Source organism: Lepidochelys kempii, chromosome 8 (genome assembly GCF_965140265.1).
Source record: "Lepidochelys kempii isolate rLepKem1 chromosome 8, rLepKem1.hap2, whole genome shotgun sequence".
NCBI lineage: Eukaryota > Metazoa > Chordata > Testudines > Cheloniidae > Lepidochelys > Lepidochelys kempii.
Window position 1 is genome coordinate 69301438 of NC_133263.1, and position 25005 is coordinate 69326442.

Consider the following 25005-nt stretch of genomic DNA (forward strand, 5'->3'; position numbering starts at 1 on the left):
GGAATGGAGACACTCAAGAGTCATTCCATATAACTCTTCTAGGATTCACAGCTGTGGTCAGCACCTTGGAGACACTGCTAAAGCTAGAAGAATCAGCATGAACACTTGATTTTTATTCAGTCCTATAAGGAGATCACTGATTAAAAATCCCCTCTCCAAAAAGAGCTCAATCATTTGTGTTTAAGCTATGTAGCACACTAGCCTTCTTTAAAAATGAGAAAAGAAAAATAAATCCTAACTACATCAGTCCAAAATCCGCTGAGGCTTTGTGTACATAGGCCTGAGAAGCCCCAGTGTGGCCGTTCTTATGGCAGAACCCAGCCTTACATGCAGTAATGATGATATGATTACTGAACATTTCTGAAATGTTAATCCCTCCTCACATTAATCTGATAACAGATTTTGGATCCACCTCTAAACGAAAACTTCTGCCAAGTAACATGTAGATTTGTACCTGTTTGCTATTACAGTGAAGATGTTCTGATATACTATTATGCAGCTAAGGTGGTATTTCATTTTCCCATCTCTTGTTGTTTGAAGCCAGAGTTGTAACCTGCATTATTTTAATATGGCTTTCTTAATTCTATAGGGAGATCGTGGCCCACAAGGACCTCCTGGTTCACCCGGTGAAGATGGAACAAGAGTATGTTACTAGTAACTTCAGCTCGCTAATACATACAACAACATCTAAAGAAAGTCCTCCCAGAAGAGGAATATTTTGGTGATGTATACTCTTCACGCTAAACCTTCTATTCCTTTTAATAATGACAGGGAGAAGATGGAGAGGTTGGACCCAGAGGTCTCCCAGGTGAAGCTGTAAGTAAAGCTTTTTTACTGTTCTATTTCTGGTATGCAAGCTGACTGTTTTGCAGAACAAAATCGCTCTAAGATTTTCATTCATTTCTACTAAGCTTTTCCCAGAGGGAAAAAAATGGCAGTTCTGTATGGAGAGTAAACAATGGGCTAAATTCTTCTGGGGTGTAACTCCACTAACATGACTGGAATTATTCATGGATGAATTCAGTCCACGGTACACAACTTCCAAATCACTGGACCTGATCCATATCTCATTCACTCTGGTGTAACTGCACTGACTTCAGTGGACATACTCCTGATTTACATGAGCACAGTGAGGTCACAGTCCGCCTATTGACACCTCTAGGGATATTTCACAACAGTCTGTTTTTAGTGAATATTTGGCTGCAAAATTTCACCCAAATTCCCCCCCTTGCCCACACTGCTTCTCTTTATTGTATATTTCACAATTGTTACATGTCCAAGAATTCCACTGATATCAGTAGGAATTCCACTGGTGCTGTGACTGCAGAACAGAGATCTGCCGTGCAGGCAAGAGATCCGGGGCCTGGCTCAGAAAAGATAATTTTATCCTAAATATCTGACATATGGCCCTTCCAGATACAAAGTGGGTGTAAAATGCTACTGAGTCAGAATGATAGTAATTTGCATCCTCTTCACACATAATGAAACAGAGAGGAGAACGAGGCCTGCCTACTTCAGCCACAGGGTCTGATGACACAAATAATGAAAAACAAAATGCAGTTACTCTGTAGAAAGTTAAAAATACCACTAGGGAACAAATTTTGCTCCCCCTCCTCAGAAGAATGGTCCCATTGATTTCAGTGGAATTGCTTGTGGGAGCAGGTCTGCCCTTCTGCTTGTGGAAGAGTTTCCATTTGTTTATTATACAGAGAAAGACTACAAATGAGTAATTTTCAGCTATCTAGCAGAGATTTTACTACCAAGAAAGGTAGCACTTTCCACAGCAATACAGAACATGACAGAAATAATTAACACCACCTTGTTTTCATTAAATACATAAATAGTCAGCACCCAGATCAAGTGACTGTGGAAGGTGCTGCACCAGTGTTCAGGGCAGTGGCAGAGACAAAATCTCCCCCTCCAACCTTTCTCTGGTATGAAAGACAGAGCTACTCGACAGCAGGCTCCTTCAGTCCATATTGACAGGTTTCAGAGTAGCAGCCGTGTTAGTCTGTATTCACAAAAAGAAAAGGAGTACTTGTGGCACCTTAGAGACTAACCAATTTATTTGAGCATAAGCTTTCGTGAGCTACAGCTCACTTCATCGGATGCATTCAATTGGTTAGTCTCCAAGGTCCCACTAGTACTCCTTTTCTTTTTGTCAATCCATATTGTGCTCCCAATACAGGGCGGGAGGGTCCCATGTAGCAGTGAATCCTTTTGTCAGGCTACACTGCCTCCCTTCCCCCTACTCCTGTAGTCTATCTGCTTGTAAGGAGGAATTGCACCCACATTTTTATGAATTGTGTCTTCTCTTCAGGGTCAAAGAGGACTACTGGGCCCCAGGGGCACACCCGGTCCCCCAGGACAACCTGTACGTATAGCATAAAGAGTAAGGTATTTTAAACATGCAATTTCCAGTAAAAAATAATTCCGACCAGTGTTGCCTCTATTTTTGTTCTTGTTGCAGGGTGTTGCAGGTGTTGATGGCCCCCCAGGTCCAAAAGGAAACTTGGTAGGTACATAATTAGGGAAATAAACAGAGGTTTGGGATTGTCAAAATCCTTCCCCTTCCCTACCCCGTCACTGTTTAATCTAAAATTCAGATTCCTCTTGTTGTTGTATTGAAAAGAACAGCCTTGTGTATCATCTACTCAAACCTAAATTCTGCCCTCATTTAACCTCCTGTAGCCCCCAGACTCCAGCTCTCAGGGTGGAATTAGCCCCACATTAATAAAATGTTGATGATATAAATGAACTTGAAAATCAGACTAGAGAGACGGTTAGTTGGTAAATTTAAAAGATGGAAAACACAGAGATGTGCCTGTATTACTTTAGGCCTGACAATGAAGATTTGTAACACAGAAGCCCAAACCTAATGCCTCTGTATTTTTTGCATGGTAGGGTCCTCAAGGGGAACCAGGACCTCCTGGTCAACAAGGAATCCCAGGTCCACAAGTAAGTGTTCAGTAACCCACAGGTTATACCACATTCCTTTAAACAAATGTTTAATGAATACAGATTAGCATAAGGTTAGCTTTTCATATGCAGGACTGATAAAGCATGAAGGATTTTATAAATAATGCTGAAAATGTGCATAGTGCAGTGGGAGCAGAATTTTAAAGCAAGCTTGCAGAGGGCTTTTTCATTTGCAAGAAAAATGACTCATTCAGTGTTCCTGGAATGCCAGCAGGAAGGGCCACACCTGTAGGAGGGTTCTGAATAGGATCCTGTTACAGACTTGATGCCAGAAGAGTAGCCTGTGCAAAAAGCTCACACAAAGCTTCTTATCTAACTGGTTTAATCCCCCCCCACCCCCGACCCCCACACTTATATTTGCTGCTATGTTTAAACAGATTAATGAGGGCTCTTTAATAGGGAAAATGTATGTATATTGTTATCCCTGATTTCTCACACACTGGCTTCTTTCTAATAGGGGCTTCCTGGTCCACAAGGTCCTATTGGAGCTCCTGGTGAAAAAGTACGTTATAATGTTATTCTGGTATTTCATAATCAGTGTATCCATGTAACAGCCTCTGGTGAAGTAGTTAAGAGCTTTGCTTTATGTTTAGATATTAGACACCTACGATCTCAAACATAGCAGAATTCCCTAAAAGCACCAAGTAAAATAATGAATAATGTGGGCCTAACTCTCTTCGCATTTACACCATTTTTTTTCACCAGTGTAACTTTCTGAATTTATTCTTGATTCATGCTGAAGATACTAGGATCAGAATTTGGCCCATAGCACTAAACTGTTCATGATTAAATTCAAATAGACTCAGACTGCTGGGCTATAAAAAAAAAAAGACAGTTTTTCAATTTAAATGTATTTTCTATAAAATTAAATTCTCTTTCATCTCCTATACTTTTAAAATATCTACCTCTTTCTTTAAACTGCGGGCCTGATTCTGCTCTCATTTACACTGATGGTATATTGGCATAACTCTGGAGTTACACTGGAGTAATTTTGGTATAATTTAGATCAGAATAAGGCCCTATTTGTTTATCCTTGTGTTTCCTGAGCAGTAACATTCTGCTACAAGTTCTAATTATGTCCATTTCAAATTTCACACTCCTAGTAATTTTCTCCTTTCCTCTTTTAGATCCCTGATTGATTCCACTCTGGTTTCCCTCTCATTCGTGGTTTAATATCTTCCTAGTGTTCTAGTATTTCACTTCTTAGTGGAAAGGATTGAAGGGGATTTCAGGAAACAATACACAGACTTCCTACCTGCCTGTCTTCCCCAGAATGTTATTCTTGGAAGATGGCTGTGTCCACAACATATTCATTCCACAATCCATCACGAACGCATAGCACACCTTTCAGCAGTCAGAGGTTCGGGGCCACACAGCATGGTCTCTGCCACTTTATCTTGATATGTTTCTTTCAGATAATGTGACCATTTTTCTGTTTCTGAAGTGCCAAGTACAGGTCAGCTATGTGAAGTAAAAAAGCTTTTTTCCCCTCCACTGAGTTGTATATATTTATTGTAGAAACAATCATGCCATCTACATTTGAGCAAAATTCCCACTGTAGTCGATGGGAGTTTTGCATGAGAAAGAATCGCAAAAACTGGCCTTGCATGCTCCTCTGTTCTTGCATGGAATCACTCGGATTTTAAGTCTTTTATCCCATAGTCGTTCATACTTTGTCCCTGATATCTATATCAGATAGCTTAGAGGTGTAAACTAATTGTATTTTGTATATGCAACACCTACAATTAAATATATTGTTTATGGGTTTTTCACAACAGTGATTCACTTAGGGGATGGTTCACTAGCCATTATAATAGAGATTACAAGGATAAATAGGCTGAAAAGGTGTGAAGTAGTTTGTTTGTTTCCTACCTATCCATATACGTACCTTATTTTTTGAGTTTTCTTGGCTTGGTAGTCTTTTCTGTTTTTGAGTTTAATATTAACGCAAATGATCTGGCAAACCAGCTTGTTAGCTTTGTTACATTGTAACTTACTGCTAGGTAGAAATGTTATATTTGTTCATGGGTTAAAAAAGGGAAGGTAGATATCCCAAAGTTAATGAAATTTCTTAAATAAATGTACTGTAGCAGTGACAGATGTCACATTTCATATTAAAAAATCCAACCTTCGATCTTCATCGTTATTTCCACTAGTTTCTCCCTACAAAATAGAAACCATCTTGCACCCGCCCAGCATTATATACATTTCTATGGGCTACATACCCTCCCAAAATGTCAGAGAGACAAGAGTTGAGTTGATATGGAATGTGTTACATTTCAGCTGTAGTCAACCAATTTTTTAAAAAATCACACCTTAAAGACATAACCTTGCATTTGGAATAGAGTGGAGTCAGACCACCACAAAGGCAGAAATTCTACTGGAGCTCCCTAGAATGCAAGATAACTTTGTTCACTGCTACACCTCTTCAAGGAGTACAGCATACTCCAGCCAGTGTCCTAGGCCCACTCAATGTGCTGGTGAGGAGTGGAAAGAACAGGGCCATGCCCTGCCTCATTCCCACTCCTTTGGGATCTCTTTTACCCATGTGGAAGCACAGAGATTGTAATGCCAAGCACAAGAATTACAACTATAAGTGGCCTTGTGTGGGGCCTGTACAGGAAGATGACTTCAGTAAATTAAACACTTACATGCATAAGGCTTTATATGCTGGATAGACTTCAGAGTATATTGGCTTGTGCAGTATAAACTTCATGAGCTGAAGGAAGCACGCTCTCCTCTCTCAGGTGGCCATAGGCATCCCTATGCAAAAATAAGTTTGACATCCTGAGACTACACACTCTCTGTTGCTCCAGTCCGTGTAGTGCTTACACACTCAACATGGACCGAGAGTCATCTTAGAAACACCATATCTGTAAGTTCCATAATTGTCCCTGAGTATCTCAGAATAATAGCCCCAATTGGGCCTACTGGGAGGGGTTTCAGACCAAGGACTCTGGACTTGGTTGTGCCAGAAGAGAGGAATGGTACTTGGAGAGAAGGAAGAATGCAGGCCACTCAGGAAATTAACTTTTATATGAAATGTCTGCAGGAGTCTACTCTCCTAGAAACTTTTCTGTGTACAAATTGCCTTGCACAAGTGAATTGTATAAGAAGAGGTTCTGGCAAGTAAAATATTAAAAGGAAGTTTTTCCACCCAAACCTGCCCCCATAGAATGATTCCCCTTTCCAGAGTCATCTATAAAGTTTTCCATGTGAAACTCACCAACATCTAAAGTTTTCTCCTCCTAAAACATACTGGCATCTAAAATTTTCCCTGCTTACGTTACATGTTGGCATCTCTGATATTGGAGGACCAAGCAGTGACATTTGAAATATTGATAGAAACCTTTCTCTCTGACACTGAAAGCTTTCCCGGTCCAAACCCAGTCAGCATTATTTGTCTATGCTCAAACCCAGTCACATCAAAATTTTCCCCCATCTAAACCTGCTAATATAGGTTTCCCTCACAAAAGTTTCATAACAAAATTTTAGGTGCTCTCTCTTTTAGGATCAGGCTCACACTAATAGATCCAGATTTTCTTTAAAAGTTTGCGTTGATTTGAGGCAATATATTTAGCACAGCCAATCCATCAAGATTACTCATTCTCGAGGGCCCAGTCCTGAAAAGGAACTCATGGGTAACTCTGCTCACATGGGCAGTCCAAGTGGTTAGCTGCGAGAAAAGTTTCTCAGAGGTATAAGTGTATGAGGGATGTAAAAAATAGCAGCAATCATATTGCTGCCAGCATACCAGAATATACCCAGATGACTAATTTGAAACCTAGCAATCTTAGGTCAGTGTCTTGCACTAATACAGGAATGCCTGTTTGATCTCTTGCTTCCTCTTTGGTAAACCTATGTACTGAGAGTGGGCACACCCACAGACTGGGCATGGACAGGACAAAGACCATAAGGACACTGATGATTTTGTAGGAGTTGCAGTTGATGAATGCTGTGATGCCATGATGGTACTAAATAAGAAAAAATGTCCAATAAAAAGGATGCATTTGTCATTATCCAGCTAATGTAAATTGCCCTGGGTGATGATGACTTGGATGTTACTAATTTTAATTTGGTCTGTTGATGTTCATTACAGGTTGACTCACATAGGTTTTGATAATGCATTTGTGATTAAAGTATCATTTTGTTTTGTTTGGGCTACATATTCTTGAAACTCTTGGGAACGAATGTTGCCAATTTGCTTTGCTGCTCTTACGTGGTGTAGACATAGACATGGTGGTTGGAGACTAGGACCCAACCTGGGTGGTTTTTTTTTGGTATAATAAAATTTCTAGTTATATAACATGGATTTTTGGTTGACGGACAGACATCAAACACATCTCTTGTGACTCTTTGAAGATCATCAGCTAACCTTTCATTTCCAAAAAGTCACATTCTGTCCTGCCATGCACACAGCTTACCCTCTAAATGTAGCTTTGTTTTTGTGTTTGAAACAGTTCAAACCAATGAACAGCCAGTTCTCACCCCTGGGTTCTGTGACTCACCTACATCATTCAAATTGTTCTTGCTTTGCAACTTTAGATGCTAAGGCCTCTGGCCTCCTCTTGATTATGGTTGATATCCTGGCCCCTTTAAGTCAAAGGGAGTGTGCTATTGACTTCAGCGGGGCCAGGATTTCACCCTTTGTCATTTTCTGTTCTTTGGATATTACTTTGTATAGTGAACAATACATCATATTTCTCCACTTTTTTCTTCCATGTCTTTGTGTATACATTTTAGGGGTGATTGATATGTGCAACAGTTACATTCTCTCCATCATAACTGGGATGGTCCATTTCTAAATGTAACTTTTGCCTTGTTTTTCCTCCTTGTGCCCTTAATTTCTCATCTGCCCAATGATACTTTGTGAAAAACAGTGCATTTTTCAAATGGCCTCTAGTCAATCATCTTCTCTCTTACAACCCAAATAAACATATTTTTACATCTTTCTAATTTGCATATTCATTGTATTTGGAGACATTTTCAAAAAGAAAAGTTGGTAAAAATGATGGTGAATCTGAAAACTGATGCTGAATGTACTTTGATGCTGACGTTTTTCACACAATTCTGTAAAAGAACATTATTTTCTGGATGTTATTTTTTCTCATTTCATCACCTCAGTTTAACTGGGAAACAACATGTTATTCCTTCTCCCTCATCTGTCCTTTCTATTTAATTTCCTTCCCAGGTGCCTGTGCTTTTGTTTAGTTTTTCTCATTCATGCTATAGCAGCTGCTTACTACTCTCTGATCTAACTTCAGACAGCACTGTTTTGATGATTAACATGGTTATAGGAATCTCACACTTTCTGAGGTAAAAGGCAACTTAGTTTAACATTACAAATGGATATTTCTGAGGTACTGGTGGTAGTCAGGTGGAGCAAGTATTTCAGTATCCAACTATATCTAGTTGAAATATTTAAAGCCAGAAGAGAATCCAAAAGGAAATACTTTTTTCACACAATGCATAATTAGTTTGTGGAACTCATTGCCACAGTATGTTGCTGAGCCCAACAACTTGGAAAGATTCAAAGAAGGATTGGCTGTTTATGTGGATAACAAAAATATTCAGTCATAATATTGATAACACAAATTTTGAAAGGGAGATAAAACCTCATGCGTCAGGCCTTAAGTCTCTAACTATCAGGAATAGATTATCTGGTATCTGTCCTCTGAGGGATTTCTTGCTCCTTCCTTCTTCAGGGACAGGATACTGGACTAGATGGACCATGGGTCTGATGCCATATGGCAATTTCTCTGCTCCTTTCTCATTTGCACTAGTGAGCACTGAGAGTAACTTTTTTGAAGTCATTGGAATTGTTATGGATTTACACTGGTGTAACTGAGATCAGAATCTAAGTCTCTGGATCTAGCTTTTGGAACACTCTCAACTTTTATTTTTTCCCATCACTTTGTATGCTTTAACATATTTCTTTTTGTTCATAGTTAATTTATTTGTTGTAACCTATTTTAGCTTGAGCAACCTATTTGTTAATATTATTCCTAAAATGTATCCTTTTTGTTGTGTTTAGGGACCACAGGGCAAACCTGGCCTTCCCGGACTTGCTGGTTCTGATGGGCCTTCTGTAAGTAATATAGTATTTTGTCCTCTGAATGTCTACATTCTGTTCAAAATCAGTATGCAGTTTTGGGTCACTGCATGCAATGTACTGCATTACAAGAAGAAAAGAAGCAGTGCTCTTAGTTGGGAACAAACTTGTAAAACCTGTGTATACCTCTGTATTATTTGAACTTGAGGCATTATTAAAGTTAGGGGGCTGCTAACATTTGCTGAAGCCCTTTTAAAAATGTGGACCTTGATAATCAATTATGCTTGTAACATGTGCCAATAGCCGGGGAGACATACAGTGGATCAAATCCACTGTCTCATTTATGTCAATGTGGCAGTGTAAATGGGGGATAGAGTATGTACCTATGGCCACCAGGAAATGCTCTTGATTAAGGGATTTTCTCAGCTGGCATAAAGCTGGTTACACCTTACTTCCTCACAGCTCCTGATCAGGGCATATCAAGGGAGTGGACCCCACTCTTTCAGGTTCTTCATGGGGGCAGGATTACCAGAATAAGAATCTTCTGAACATTAGGAAACTCATCTTCATGTAAGCGCTTACCCCCATGAGTTACTGAACTGACATGAGCAGCTCTACTAAACTCAGTGAACACCCAACAAAGATTCTTACTTGAATAAAATTACTTACATTACTGTTCAAAATCACGCCCTAAACCTAGTAACTATAAAACCAGTACGCCTAATGACAGATGAGAGAGAGAAAAAGAGAGCTTTCTTGTATCAAAATGTTTATGTTTTTACCTCCAGTAAGGGCCACTTAATTGTAGGCAGCACAATTCCTTATACTGTCCCCCTCAGTCCTTTCCCCACTATGCCATTTTCTCATATAATAATCTTTCCCCCTTTCCTAGGTCAAATTCCAAGCAAAACTCTCAATGACCTCAACAGGAATTTTGCAAGGTTAAGAACTATAGACGTTGTCCCAGGGGCATTAAACTAGAAAAAATGAACGTATTATGGATACAGAACTGCATCCATGATCGTCAATCTCCCTTTTGCCTGCTATTGCAGCACATCCATACAGACTGTTGGCAATGCATATTATAGCATCGTTGGAGATTCCAGTTAGACTTGAATCTTTGTCCACTTGTGCAAGTTCTTCTGGCTTCTGAAAACTCTCAGCCCTTACAAACATCACTGGTATTTGAAAACCTGCATTTTGTTACACATAAAAATCAGAAATAAAGACAAATGCAGTGAAGAATGAATAAGCACACGTAGTGTTTGCATGTGTATGTGTGTGCCCGTGCTTGTGCATGTACCACTGCCTGCACCCCACCATCTGCCTGACAGTCATCTCCCTACCTTGTGTATGGGTTTGTTTGGTAGAAAGGTAGGGCAGGCAGGTTAAGTCGCTGAAACTCTTGGTAAGCATCACCCCGACAGAGGTAGCATTATAGAATCACAGACTTTCCATGCAGGGTAAGTAGTTATAACTTCGCGCACAATAAGATCATCTGCTTGAATATTAGTTCAGATTTTCAAACCAAGATGCATTTGTTTGAGTAAAACTGAAAAAAAAAATGTTAATGCTGTTTGAGATGAGCAAGACAATAAGTTGTTTCTACCTATCTGATATTCATCCTTCTAATCAATATTGTAGAATGCATATATATATCACTTACTTTTATCTATTTAAAATATGCTATTAATGAAAAGTGTGTGTATATATATATATATATATATATATATATATATAATTAATAGCATATTTTAAATTCATATTATCAGCTAGAAAACTAAACATAAAAATCAGAAGTTTATCAGTTAAGGATTGGCAGGTATTTAAAAATCTGATATCAATTAACATACTGAAAACACTTTTTGAAAGTTAATACCACCAAGAAGCTAATATTTAAGAAGTGGCTACACGTACAGCAAAACTAAAGATTTACTATACCCTTCAAATAAGAGTGGATCTACACAAAGTAGAAAAAGTGTTACTTGTTGATTTCCTCAAACTGTAATCTGCCATTAACATTTTAAATTTCACTTTAGTGTAATTTTTGGTGACAGATCAAAAATAATCACTGTTGTCTCTCACTGGGAATGCAGTGAGGAATTATCCTTTCGAGTGATCTCCCTTTCTCTCTCTCACACACCCACAAAAGCTTAATTCTTGGGCTACATTTCTAGTGGGAGCTTTATATAACTATAATGATATAGAATTTAAACAGTAGCAGCCTGCACCCCTCAAAAAGTTTTATTTTAAAAGTAAGCAATGATTTAAAGGAAAAGCATTTAATTAATGCTATAAATGAGACTAGATCAATCTCATTATAGGCCTCTCAGACAACTCCTGTAACCTTTTTATATGGTTTAGGGATTTCTGCATGAAGTTGTATCATATAGGCTCTTTCAAAACACTAAAGTAATCAAATCAGAGTGTGTCTTAGATTAAAAGACTCCTGCAGTTGAAATATTAACTGGATGTGATCAAAATATTGCTTAATACATTCCCAATAATACAACTACTGTCCAGATTTCTCTTTGTTATGTAAACTAGTTATATATTAAAACAGTAAATCTATCCTCAAAATCAAAAGGTGTATTTTTCATGCTCTAATCCAGAAACAGGGCTGGATTTGGGGTCATCATGATGTTCAATTATTTAAAACCAATTTATTTGTATAATGAATTGTTTTTCATGAAGAGCATATTTTCCAAAAAATATTTATCTTTCTGTAATCAGGGTCATCCTGGCAAAGAGGGTCAGTCTGGAGAGAAAGGTGCTTTGGTAAGTTTCAAAACTTCCATAAACATGTGCCTATTCAATTTGTATTTATTTGTCTATTTAGTAAATTTGTCAACCATGTAATCTGTTGCTCTTACAGCTATTGGGATCATAAATGATAGAAAATGCATCACCCATTCACAGCATGTGTGTACTGACAACCATATTTATTGAGTGCCAATCTGTGAACTCCACAAGCAGTTTTACTTTAACAAGGCACTCTATTTATATTTATTCATGTCTACTCAGGATTTAATAAACTGTCACATGTTTCAGACAGATAACTTGCAACTTCTTTGAGTTTGCAGTTTTATAGTGTGTGCTACATGCTGAGACTATTGAGAGGCTCTGTGAGGGGGGTATAGCAAAACACACACAATCAATGGATTTTTCAGTCACTTGCAGCAAGCCAGTGGAAAATAATTTCTTCATTGTAGTGAAATATTTAAAGGGTTTGTAAAGTTCCCTGCCATGTTAAGGCCAGATTCTGAAACCCTTACTCATGCTGAATAACACACTACTTCCCGAGTAGTCCTACTGAAGACAACGGAGTAAAGTACTATACATTATAAATAGTATAAATCAGGGTATTAAAATCTGGTCCTTATGCTGCCATCTATTACATGTTTGGGGGCCTTTTTCTTTACTATGAGGCCAGGAAGTATTATGAAACAGGATGTACTATTAAAGTAGCAAAGGTTTATCTTCTCTTGATTTTATATTTGCAAAGGTATAGTGAAATAGATTTTAAAAAATCCTCAGGATACAATAAATGCCAAAAAATCCCCAGTCGGTATCAATTAAACGTTGACAAATTTTAAAAATCAGACCATGTTGACTTTGGGGAATTTTTAAGAGAGACCATGATTGATGGATTTATTACTCTGACAATACAAACACTGAAAAAAGGAGTCAGATTCGGCAAGATCTGTATATATGGGAATAGCAGCTGCCTATAGGAGAGTAGAGTATGGCACAGAATGTGAATTTGTGAGATTTTTTTTTAAATGATGGGGAAGGGTTAGTAGAGTGATATACTCTTATGTCTTTATCTCTAACACATAGCTTCTGCCCTGTACAGACATCATTAACACTGGTGTGTTCTCCTTATATTTTCAAAATTATCTTAATTTCAGATTATTTATGTTGTGAGTTGATGTTTTTAGCACGTTGCTTTCATATGAAATTCCCCAAAGTATAAATCCACAGCAAAACCATAAATAGATCCACAGTAAATTAGAAAAATGCTTTGATATGCCCACAAGTTTTCGTAGGGGCAGTCAGCCAGAAAAGCCTGTCTGTCCAGTATTATTCCAATGACTTCCTTTAGGCTACTTGTGGTACAGTTAAGGTAAGTGGATCGTACTTCGAAAACTATTTGTTAACTGACTAACATACAGAGTTTTTCTAATCCAATGTATTTTAGGGGCCTCCAGGTCCTCAGGGTCCAATTGGCTATCCTGGTCCTCGTGGTGTGAAGGTATGGTTCATTTAAAAAAAAATCTGAATATTTGAAACTTTCTGGTTATGTACAGTGAGGCATTTTCTCATTGTTTTCTACAGGGAGCTGATGGTGTCCGTGGTCTCAAGGGCTCCAAAGGTGAAAAGGTAAACATAGAATTGGACTTGCTTTTGTTTAAAAAAAAAAGCGTTTTTCTGTGTTCCGGTGAACAAAAGGGTCTCCTTTTTTCAGTGCTACATCTTTTATTTCCTTCTCCCAAGTACTGTTGTTCCCAGGCAGCAGTGGTTACTTTTCACCATCCACGGGGAATGTATCAGGCCTGAATCTCCACTGCCCTGCACCTTGCATAGCTATTTACATCTGTGTAAAATGTATGTAAAATTCTACCAGATCAGAGCAATAGCATTTTCCACCTACTTTGCACAGGTGTAACTGACTTACACACAAGGTGCAGGGCAGTGGAGAATTAGCCTTCCCTCTTTCCACCACTGACAACAGTAGATCCCTAGAAGCTTGTCACATCCAAGACACTTGTGACAATTATTACTTTCACGACTGTGATTCATACTATAGACTAGATTCTGTATTTCTTATATACCCAAACCTTCCATTGACTTCCAGACTTTCTGGTGTCTGAAATGCAGACAATAGACCAGATCCTTTGCTATGGCAAAGATGTGCACAGCATAAATAGGGAATATGTGTGCAAATGTGATTAAAACTCACAATGCATTCTCCCAAACCTCCTGCTGCTGCTATATGCAGGGCCATTTCCCCTTCATGAAGTTAGGTCACACTCAGGCTGCTGCAACCTCCATTAGCTTCTAGTGGCCCCTTGGGGCCAAAACCCCAGCCAGGGATTGTCATAGGGATATCCTAGCCCTACCCTCTTTCCTCAGTGTTATAACTGCAGGAAGTGAAGGAGTGGCATAAGAACCTCTGTGCTAACTCTATCCCACTGGAGACTCCTTGCACTGGGCTGATCCTTCTGGGGATGGATGCACAAGTTTTAGAGTCAGTCTGTCCCAGAACTGCGGTTCAAACAGCCATCTCACACAGGCATATCTGGCCTTATTGCTCTGTTACCACAGAGTGTACATTTATTTTTCAAGACTGAAGGTTCGCTCTTGACAACTGCCTTTGACATGAGTACTGGAGAACTGCCTGAAGGATCAAGCCCCTGAAAGGAGTTTCATGCTTTTGAAATTCTGCAGTGACAACACATTTTGTTCATTATAATAACTTTCTTCACTATACTACCAAGCTTTATATAAACATGAGCTATTATTCAAAATAAAGCAAACATGCAATGAGGATAAATAAATAACAGATTTTTCCATATTGATAAATAATGAGATAGCTGTATCTCCACAAATAAATAGATATAAAGATACACAGTGCTCAATAGTTCATTGTGTTCTTTGAATAGGACTTGGACAAGGTTTGGACATTAAAGACATCATGACATTAAAGACCTCCTAGCAGCCTCTATGATCCTAACAGTTGTTTGATGATAGCTGCTGTATGACCCAAAACATTAGTGCACACCTCAAAATTGACACTGATGTACCAAATACATAGAAACCCCTGAGATCACAGGACATGTTCTAGTGGAGCTTATATGTCTGTTACATATAGGCATTATTGATTTAGAGCAGTCAAATACTACTGTGAAAAGCACAGTATTATGAGAAGAGAGAGGTAGAGCAATTGATCTATCTGCCACACCATTATTGATCTCAAGTGGTCCCAAAGTTGACAAGGGAGTTATGACTCTGCATTGACCAATAGACTATTTATAGAACTCTGTTTTATTTTTTATTACCTACAGAGTAGGGCCTTAGAGATTCACTCTCGCCTCCAAGCTGAACTAAAGTCAAGATCCTTTAGCTCTCAGTAGCTTGAACCTCACTCTGATGGGTGAAGAGTTTCAGTTCATTTGGCAACTTTTTGATCTGTGATAGGCAGCTTTCAATCCTTGTGGGTATGCAAGGTGTCCTCATTTATTTGAGCCACATTATTGTCCATGGGTATAATCGAGTAACACATAACTAAAGCCTTTTTTAGGTTTCTCATGCTCTACTTGATCAACACCTCTCTTTAAATGTTAATAAATAGGTATTTGTAACTCTAGAATTTTAATGTCTGGATTATAGAGTGACCTCATGGGACCTTTTACCACTATCACCCAAAACACAGACGACCTATCAGTTACCTAAACCTTTTCCTAGTGTGTCTTTTTCCCATGAATCATGACCTGCTACAGCACCTCATGCTTTGTGCAAAAACCTTACAATCCACTGAAGAACGAGATTTGACTGTACTTGTAAGTTTTGTAAGGAAATTAAAGTGCTGACTTATCATGGCATATTTCTCTTGATCCATTTACCTCTGGAAACACTTTTGTCATGGAATAATTCTCCTTGAAATATTGAATGGAATAAAAATAATGTCATGGTTTTAGGTTTGTGGGCCATGTCAAATTTCTCTGGTTGGCATGGGAAAAGAGAAAACTCTAGATATAGGAGTGCAATCTGTTGACGATGAAGTACAATGCCCTTACTGTTTTATTAGCAACAACTGGAGCTCACTGTCATTAATTCTAGACTGACATCACCAATACTTCTTCACCTGAAGCACATCAGCATTATAGTGAACCCCTTTTCTACAAGTTCGTTCAGCAGAGAGAGAGCTTCCATCCCCAGCAATGAGGAACAGCAACTAAAAAATGTACTTGCCAGAATTTTCTATGGCCTTGATATCAGAATGGTAGTTGCGCAAAGACTCAGATGTAGTCGTAGTGGACCAAAAACTCCTCTCAATTACATTAGTGCAAATCTGGAATAATTCCATTGATTTTTTTAATGTCAGTGGAGTCACTATCCAGGTGCTCAAGTGTAACAGAGTAGAATTTTCCTCACTGTTGGCTATTTTTATGGAAACATGGACAACTGCATAATATCTTTGAGGAGATTAGCTATCTGTATATAAATAGTGTCCCCTAGGATCTTAACATGTTCTGGTTCAACCACTATGTACAAACACATCCTTAAGGTGTCAGCGTGTTTATCTTTGCCATGCTGACTAGATCATTTTCTTTTAATTACCCATAGTATATATGTTTGTATCAACCAATGAATGTAGCCATTGAGCCACCTTTCATGCTTTTACATTTGACCACTCTATGTGGACACTACTGTTTCCGTTAGCTTTGTGTGGCACCATATGCTGTGAACATGGGTATACGTATGTTTACATGAATAAAGAAATATCTTTTAAAGTTCAGTGTGACCACTTTTAGTTTTATAAAGGATTTACTAAATCAGTAAGGAATCTGTTGACCTTTCTTTCACTAAACTTTCAGAGTTGGTTATTCCTTTATGATGCTTTTGGGCCACTAATAAAAATAAATAAATAAAAAGGATGAATGGTTCTGCCAATGAACAGAACAATATTAAGGTTTAGTTGCATTGTCAGTCCATCAACCAATTATGAAAAAGGATGAAGATCTTATCAGTAGAAAGCATAAACAGAATAAAAACTTTAATGTATAAGGATGGAATTTAATGCAGAAGATCATTGTCTTCTATGAAGGAGTTGTTCATAATAAATTCAGAAATTTATGTCCTGCCTATGAGAGCTTCCCCATTATTCACAACTTTTTCCCAAGATGAGCAATCATTCAGTGTAGCTGCATAGATATCTATATATTTGGATATAGTAATGGCCATATTAAAATCATTAGGCATGTGAAGTTCTAAATTGAATGGAGTTACTGCACTTATTATGCTCATCCACTTAGATTACCTAATGTTTTAATTCCATTTGTAAAAGTATCTTTTTTTAATGAACACATTTTTCTATATTTTGTGCTTTCTTTAGGGTGAAGATGGTTTCCCAGGATTTAAAGGTGACATGGGTCTTAAAGGTGACAGAGTAAGTATTTATACAGGAAAATATAGTACTTAGAAATTCTAGCTGTTAGTTTGTGAATATCACTTTAAACTTATTTATAATTAAATGTAACAAGCAGTGTTTTCATTAATTTATTTTTAACCTGCACACATGTAGATTTGGGGCCAGATGCTCACATGCTGGGAATCAGCATTACTCTATTGACTGCAGTGGAGCTCACCAGCCTCAGACTTCATGGTTTTAAGCTAACATTACCAACAGACTAACTGGTTATCCAGGCATCCATATTTTCACACTAATTCCATTCCATGTATAATGTACTAGATTAATCCTGAGGGCCATATTCTGGCTGGTGCAGGGGAAATGGTGTAACCATATTTCACAGGGGGCCTCACCGATCCTCCAAAAGTGGTGTTAATATACACCCCTATCCTGGGTTTAAGTAACCCAATGCCCAACTCCCACAACTCGAATTCTGTTACTAGCACAAAAGCACTAATATTTTTTCCTAATCTTCATTTACATTTGTTTTCAAGTAATTGTTTGTTTCATAAAATAAATCTTAAAATGTCCTGCTATTGCAAACAGTGTATTGGTATGAACATAGGCAGTGGCTCTATATTTATACCATATTGAATTTTAGGGTGAAGTTGGTCCACTGGGTCCAAGAGGAGAAGATGGCCCTGAAGGTCCAAAAGGTCGAGCAGGCCCAACAGGGGACCCAGGTGGTGCTGGGCAGGCTGGTGAAAAGGTTAGTAACCAACAGCTAATGTAAAGAAACATTGCCTCATAATGGAGATCAAACCAGGATCTTCAACTCCAAAGGCTGTTACTGCTGAAAGTAGTTCCTTTAGCTATCTGAAAGCCGTAGGTTATGGCTGCTGACGGCAGCTACTAGAGTGATCTCAGACACTACACAAATAATGAAAATTATTATTTTGTAGCTATCCATAGATATGCATAACACTTCCTGACACATGAGACAGCTAAATCCTGTCCTGAGGAGCTTACAGTCTAATCTAACAAAGACAAATATGATTCAAAGAAAATTTGACACCAGCATGGATGGTGACAGTGCTAGAGAGTAGTTTGGCATTGAAAGGCTACACAGAAGATCTGAAGGAGCAGAAATTGCTTGGTGAATGGGAAAAGATAAATTGTTTTAAAGTATGAGGAGTATCATGACAAAAAACACAAAATCAGGAGTGGCAGAAGGAGAGAAAGGTGCTACTAAAAAGGAAGACTGAACAAAGTGTGGGGCATTAGAACATAATGAAAAACAAGGACTGAGATGTATGGAGCGTATGCAATGCAGAATCCTGAAAATGAGAATAATGATCTTGAACCAGTTTCAGAGTGATAACCATGTTAGTCTGTATCAGAAAAAAGGAGAAGGAGTCCTTGTGGCACCTTATAGACTAACAAATTTATTTGGGCATAAGCTTTCATGGCCTAAAACCCACTTCATCAGATGTATGGAGTGGAAAATACAGTAGGAAGTTATATATATATACACACACACACACAGAGAACACGAAAATATGGGGGTTGCCTTACCAACTCTAACGAGACAAATCAATACAGTGGGCTATTATCAGCAGGAGGAAAAATCACTGGGAGTGGATGGGTCATTACACAAACTAAAAACTATTTTCCCATGCTAAATTTTCCCCCTCACTGTTACTCACACCTTCTTGTCAACTGTTTGAAATGGGCCATCCTGATTACCACTATAAAAAGGCAACCCCCATCTTTTCATGTTCTATCTATCTATCTACCTACTGTATTTTCCTCTCCATGCATCTGATGAAGTGAGTTTTAGCCCACGAAAGCTTATGTCCAAATAACTTTGTTAGTCTATAAGGTGCCACAAGTACTCCTCGATCTTGAACCCAATACAGAAAGAGAGAGGAAGCTGGAAAAGGGAGTCAAAGGCATGGTATGTAAAAGGTCAGAGTGCCATTTCAGTGCAGTGTTTTTGGTAGCCTGGGCCAGAAGAGAGGTAAGAAATAGGAGACAAAAAATAAGGGAACTTGTGGTAGAAAAGAAGTAGGGGGATGAGAATATAGGATGGAATCAGGAGGTGCAGTGTTTTAATCAGAGCTCTGCAGCACACAAATTGTTTCACAGAGGATTGTGAGATTTCAAACACTGGCTTCATTCTGAATTGGAACAAACCCCAAAATTTTAGAATTCTCCACAAAAGAAAAATCTCATTTCATTCATTCCATATCCAATTGGTTGTGTTTCATTTTGACAAAATCAAAATATTATGTTTTGATTCTAACTTATATACACACACACACACACACACACAGAGAGACGGCTCAAGGCACCAGCGTTCCAAGTATTAGAAAGGGGAGGCAGAGTTTCCACGGTGGCAGCAATTCGGCGGCAGCCCCTCTGTCCCGCTGGCCATGGCAGCAATTCAGTGGCAGCTTCTCCCTTTTGCCGTCCACGACGGCAATTTTTTTTCACTGCTTGGGGGGCGGCAAAAACTGTAGAGCCGGCCCTGTATATATACACACAATATCACACACAATATCAAAATGAAAAGCCCTTTCAAAAACAAAAATCTAAATGTTTTGTTAAAAAAATATCAAAATGGGTCATTTCAACACTGTTAGAACTTATCCCCCCCCCCACACAACTTTTTTTTCTGAAAATTAAATTTTGGCAAAATCAACACAATTTTGTGAAGTGTTTCCATTGACAGAACTGCATTTTCTGATGGAAAATTGTTTCAGCAAAGTTTTTCTGACCCACGCTAATTTTAATCCTGGCTGTACCTCAGTATAGCCTTATGAAAGTCATATCACTTTTCTGTATCAGTTTTTCTATCTTTAAAATGGAAGTAATGGTACTTAACCCTGAAACCTCATGGGGCCGATGTGAGGATTAGATTAATAGGGCCCTTTGAGATCATCTAGTCTGTTCCTCCTGTATAACATTGTCCATAGAACTTCCCCAAAATAATTCCTAGAACGTATCTTCTGGAAAAACATCCAATCTTAAAAATTGTCAGAAATGCAGGATCCACCATAACCATTGGTAAATTGTTCCAATGGTTAATTACCCTTATGGTTGAAAATGTATGCTTTATTTCCAGTCTGAATTTATCTAGATTCAACTTCCAGCCTTTGGATCATCTTTTTCTGCTAGATTGAAGGGCCCATTATTAAATATTTGTTCCCCATGTAGATACTTATAGACTGTAATCAAGGCCCCTTAATCTTCTCTTTCTTAAATTAAATAGATTGAGCTCCTTGCATCTATCACTATAACACATTTTCTAATCCTTTAATTATTCTTCTTTGAACCCACTCCAATTTACCAAAATCCTTCTTGAATTGTGGGCACCAGAACTGGACTCAGTATTTCAGCAGCAGTTGCCAATACAGAGGTAAAATAACCTCTCTACTCCTACTTGTGATTCCACTGTTTATGCATCCCAGGGTCACATTAGCTCTTTTGGCCACAGCATTGCATTAGAAGCTCATGTTTATCCACCATGACCCCCACATCTTTTTCAACATCACTGCTTCCCAGGATAGAACTCCCCCCCCCATCCTCTAAGTATGGCCTACATTCTTTGTTCATAGATGTTTACATTGATATTTATCTATATTAAAATGCATGTTGTTTGCTTGCTCCCAGTTTACCAAGTGATCCAGACAGTTCTGAATCAGTGACTTGTCATACTCATTATTTACAATTCTCCCATTTTTGTGACATCTGCATACTTTATCAGTGATGGTTTTATGTTTTCTTCCAGATCATTGACAAAAATGTTAAATAGCATAGGGCCAAGACCTGATCTCTGCGGGTGTCTGCAGGAAACTCACCAGCTTAATGACCATTACCCATTTATAATTACATTTTGAAACCTATTACTTAGCCAGTTTTTAATCCATTTAATATGTGCAGTATTAATTTTATATTGTTCTATTTCTTTTAATCTGAATGTTGTATGGTACCAAGTCAAACAACTTACAGAAGTCTTAAGTATATTATATCACTATTACCTTTATCAACCAAACTTGTAATGTCATAAAAAATTGAAGCTAGTTTGATAGGATCTATTTTCTATAACTCATTTTGACTTATATTAATTACCTTATCCTCCTTTAATTCTTTACTAATCAATCCTGTATCCTATGTTCCATTAGTTTTCCTAGTATTGCTGCCAGGTTGGCACTCCTAAAATTACCCACATCATCCCATTTCCCCTTTTTTAAAACTTGGCACAACAATTGCTTTCTTCTAGAACTTTCCCAGTGCTCCAAGACTTATTGAAAATCAACAGTAATAGTCAAGCAAGCTCCTCAGCCAGCTCTTTTAAAATTCTTGATGCAAGTTACCTGGACCTGCTGATTTAAAAATGTCTAGCTTTAATAACTGCTGTTTAACATCCTCCACAGATACTTTTGGAATAGAAAGAGTGTTATAATCATCATATGATGAGACTATATTGTCTGGTTTTGATCCAGATATTAAACAGAAATATTTATTGAATACTTCTGTTTTTTTCTGAATTACTATTGATAATTCTACCATTTCCATTCAGTAATGGACCTATACCATTGTCAGGATTCTTTTGTTCCTAATATATTTTTTTAAACTCCTTATTTACCTTAACTCTGCTGCCCATAGATTTTTTTTTTGTGTCTCTTTGCTTCCGTTATCATTTTCTACAATTCTTAACTTCTGATTTATACTTATTAATATAAGCTTTCACTTTCTTCCATTTGTTATTATTTTTATAGCTATCGTTGCTTCCCCTCTGAACCTGGTTAGTTTTTTTTTAAACCAGGACAGCCTTCTTCCTTGATTGAGGCTTTTTGAGGGGAGCAAATAGTAAGGCGTTCTTAAATTATTACAATTTATCATTCAATTTATCTGATTAAATTCCTCCTCGGAGCTGATCTGGCTTGTGTGTGTGTGTGTGTGAGAGAGTGAGAGAGATCTGGGCTTTATTCTCTTGCACATTATAAATGTGATCATGTCATGATTACTTGTATCTAAGTCAGGGATCTGCAACCTTTGGAACGTGGCCTGTCAGGGAAATCCGCTGCCAGGCCAGGGCAGTCTGTTTATCTGCGGTGCCCACAGGTTCCCAGATCACAGCTCCCACTGGCCCTGATTCGCTGTTCCAGGTCAATGGGGGCTGTGGGAAGCGGCAGCCAGCACATCCCTCGGCCCGCGTCGCTTCTCGCAGCCCCCATTAGCTTGGAACGGCGAATCGCGGACAGTGGGAGCTGTGATTGGCCGAACCTGTGGACACTGCAGGTAAACAAACCGACCCGCCAGCGGATTTCCCTGACAGGCCACGTTCCAAAGGTTGCCTATCCCTGATCTAAGTTATCATTAAATTTCCTTTCTGTGATAAGTTCCTCTTCATCTTTTAGGACAAAAGGTCTAATAAAAATAATAAAGTCTGTTTTGTATTTAAACGTATACAGGACTATATAGATGCTCAGTATTAAGAGAGATGACCAGGATCATGGACTAGAGTTTCAGCAGAAGGAACTAAAAAGGAAGGAACATATTTTAGCGATAGTAGAGATAGAAAGAAATACTCTTTCATTATAAGTTGCTTCTTGTCATAAACATAACATTACTGTTCATAATGATTTATTTACATGGCATACTAGTTCAGGAAAGGTTATATTTAAGACTTGATACTGGAATCATTCATAAACGGTCATCAAATAACTTATCTTAAGAGTCAGTTCACTCATTCCAAGAAGAGTTCTTTTCAGTTTTATTTAACTATTGGGAGCTATTTATGAATTAATGTTCCCCAAAATGTTGCAAAATACCCTGCCAGCTGATAACAAGGTCATGAATCAAAGAACGTATAACAAAAGAAGGCTAGAACTATTATCCTGGATGAATGGAAGCACAATTCAGATTAGAATATCACTTTGTATTGAGTTGTAACTGGATCAGCGAACAAGTTCTATTAAAACAAGAATTGAAAGGAACTTTTTCCCAAACCATAACTGACTCTTTAGTTAGCTTCTTTTATAGCATTTCTGAATGCTGAATTTTCTGTTTTCAGCCAGGATTGAGAGTACTGAAATACCATAAAAAAGGCTATTCCTACACCATATCTGACCTGCCAAAAACATTAAAATGTTAGGATTCTCATGGGAAAGTGTATTGGTGTCATGAGATTTACAAATGAATGTACGGTTTAAAGAGATTTTCAGTATAGCCAACTCCAAACATTCCAAATATGAGTAAAAAATCATGAGATGGGGTAAAAACTCATAAGATTTTAAAATATTAACAAATTTAGGGTTCTGTTAATTTGCATTCTGGTTTTTGACCCTTAAGGGTTCATTTTTTTCCAATTTTACTCTACAAAGCCTAGCAAGTTACTCACCCCTCCCCCACATTGAAAGATGAGATTTTTTTCACAATCCTCTTGACTTCAGGAGCTGGAGCGTTAAGAAAAATACCAAATACCAGGAGACTTGTGACAGAATTTTAAGAGTTAGCAGCACTGTTGGCTTAGTTTAGATGAGCCTCTGAAATATATTTGATCCAGATTATTCCCATTTGTATGGATACTAACTCCTTAAATTCCATATCCTGAGTCAAATGTCCAGCCTGAATGCTGGGCCAATATGTGATGGATTGGGGGAGAGTGCTCATTGCTGTCCATGACATGAGCTGGCTGCAGAATTGCTCTGTGAAGGCTTCTGCAGTCTAATGGTTGTAATAGTCTCTGTGACCCTAACATCTTCCCACACCAACATGAGGGTGGGAGAAAGGGAAGATCCATGTAATAGCAGCAATCCATGCCCTGTCCTCTGCCACACACTGGGAGGTCTCCACCATGCAGAAGGTGCCCAACCTGGTCCAACCCCCAACATCCTGAAGACCACTTTGGTCCTTCTGTGTTCCCCACTTTCATGTGGCCCTGCTGCCAGGGAACCCTCCACACCCCAGGAGGAAGGGGCTGAATTTGCTCAAATAACAATGCCAGTGTGGAGCATACTGAAGAAAGAGCAAATGGGCAGAGAGGATCTTGTCACCAAAAAGACTCCAAATAGTCAGCTTAGTCCTGGCTCCCATTGAAATCAGCAGAAAGACTCCCACTGAATTTATCAGGGTGTGAAACAATGTCACGCTGTGAAACTTTTCTTTTAGGGGATGCTACCTTAAGTAGTTCTAATGCATTCAACTGACTTTGATGTGGAATATAACTGTCAGCATGGTTATCTTTATAAATGGCTGAATTCTTCTTTAATAATATCTCCTGCCAGGCACAAACAAGCTTTCATGAACATGAGTTATATTCTGCATCTCTATTCATCTGCTTTATTTTTTTAAGCACACACATTTATTTTGTCAAATGCCACTTTTCAGGCAAGAGCTCCCCTGTATCTCTTTTCTAGCATCCCAGATTATTGCTGGAGTCCAAGATTATGTTTCATTCTCACATCTTTTCTGTAGAGACCACTTCAAAATTGTGATGGCCTGGAATACTGTAGAGTGTTTACAATACCCATATTCTTCTCTAGTGGCTCTGGCTCTTAGAGAGCAAAACAACTTTTCCTTTTTTTGAAAATGACAAATTAGCACACATTCTTTGTTTCATCACCTAAGACTATGGAGTGGGACCTACACTATGAAATCTGGACACAGCAGCATTCTCTCCTTCCACCTTCAGGCAGTAGAATTAGTAACATCAATAGCATCAATCTACTCAGCCTATTTTCCTGTCTGATGCTGGGAAGACAGCCAGCTTTCTCAAAACACACCACATATTATGTGATATTGGATTATTCTTGGGGTATGATTTTCAATG

General features: G+C 38.3%; 1 protein-coding gene across 2 annotated transcripts in view; it reads left to right on the plus strand.

Annotated features, from left to right (window-relative positions):
* The window catches only part of COL11A1 (collagen type XI alpha 1 chain), a 233513-nt gene that overhangs the window by 100373 nt on the left and 108135 nt on the right, over positions 1–25005 (plus strand). For both annotated transcript variants that reach the window (XM_073356871.1, XM_073356872.1), the window contains 12 exons: positions 590–643; positions 772–816; positions 2321–2374; positions 2471–2515; positions 2905–2958; positions 3437–3481; positions 9014–9067; positions 11765–11809; positions 13233–13286; positions 13370–13414; positions 17151–17204; positions 17827–17934. In XM_073356871.1, the coding sequence (XP_073212972.1) occupies positions 590–643; positions 772–816; positions 2321–2374; positions 2471–2515; positions 2905–2958; positions 3437–3481; positions 9014–9067; positions 11765–11809; positions 13233–13286; positions 13370–13414; positions 17151–17204; positions 17827–17934 (657 nt within the window). The remainder of the gene's footprint in view (positions 1–589; positions 644–771; positions 817–2320; positions 2375–2470; positions 2516–2904; positions 2959–3436; positions 3482–9013; positions 9068–11764; positions 11810–13232; positions 13287–13369; positions 13415–17150; positions 17205–17826; positions 17935–25005) is intronic.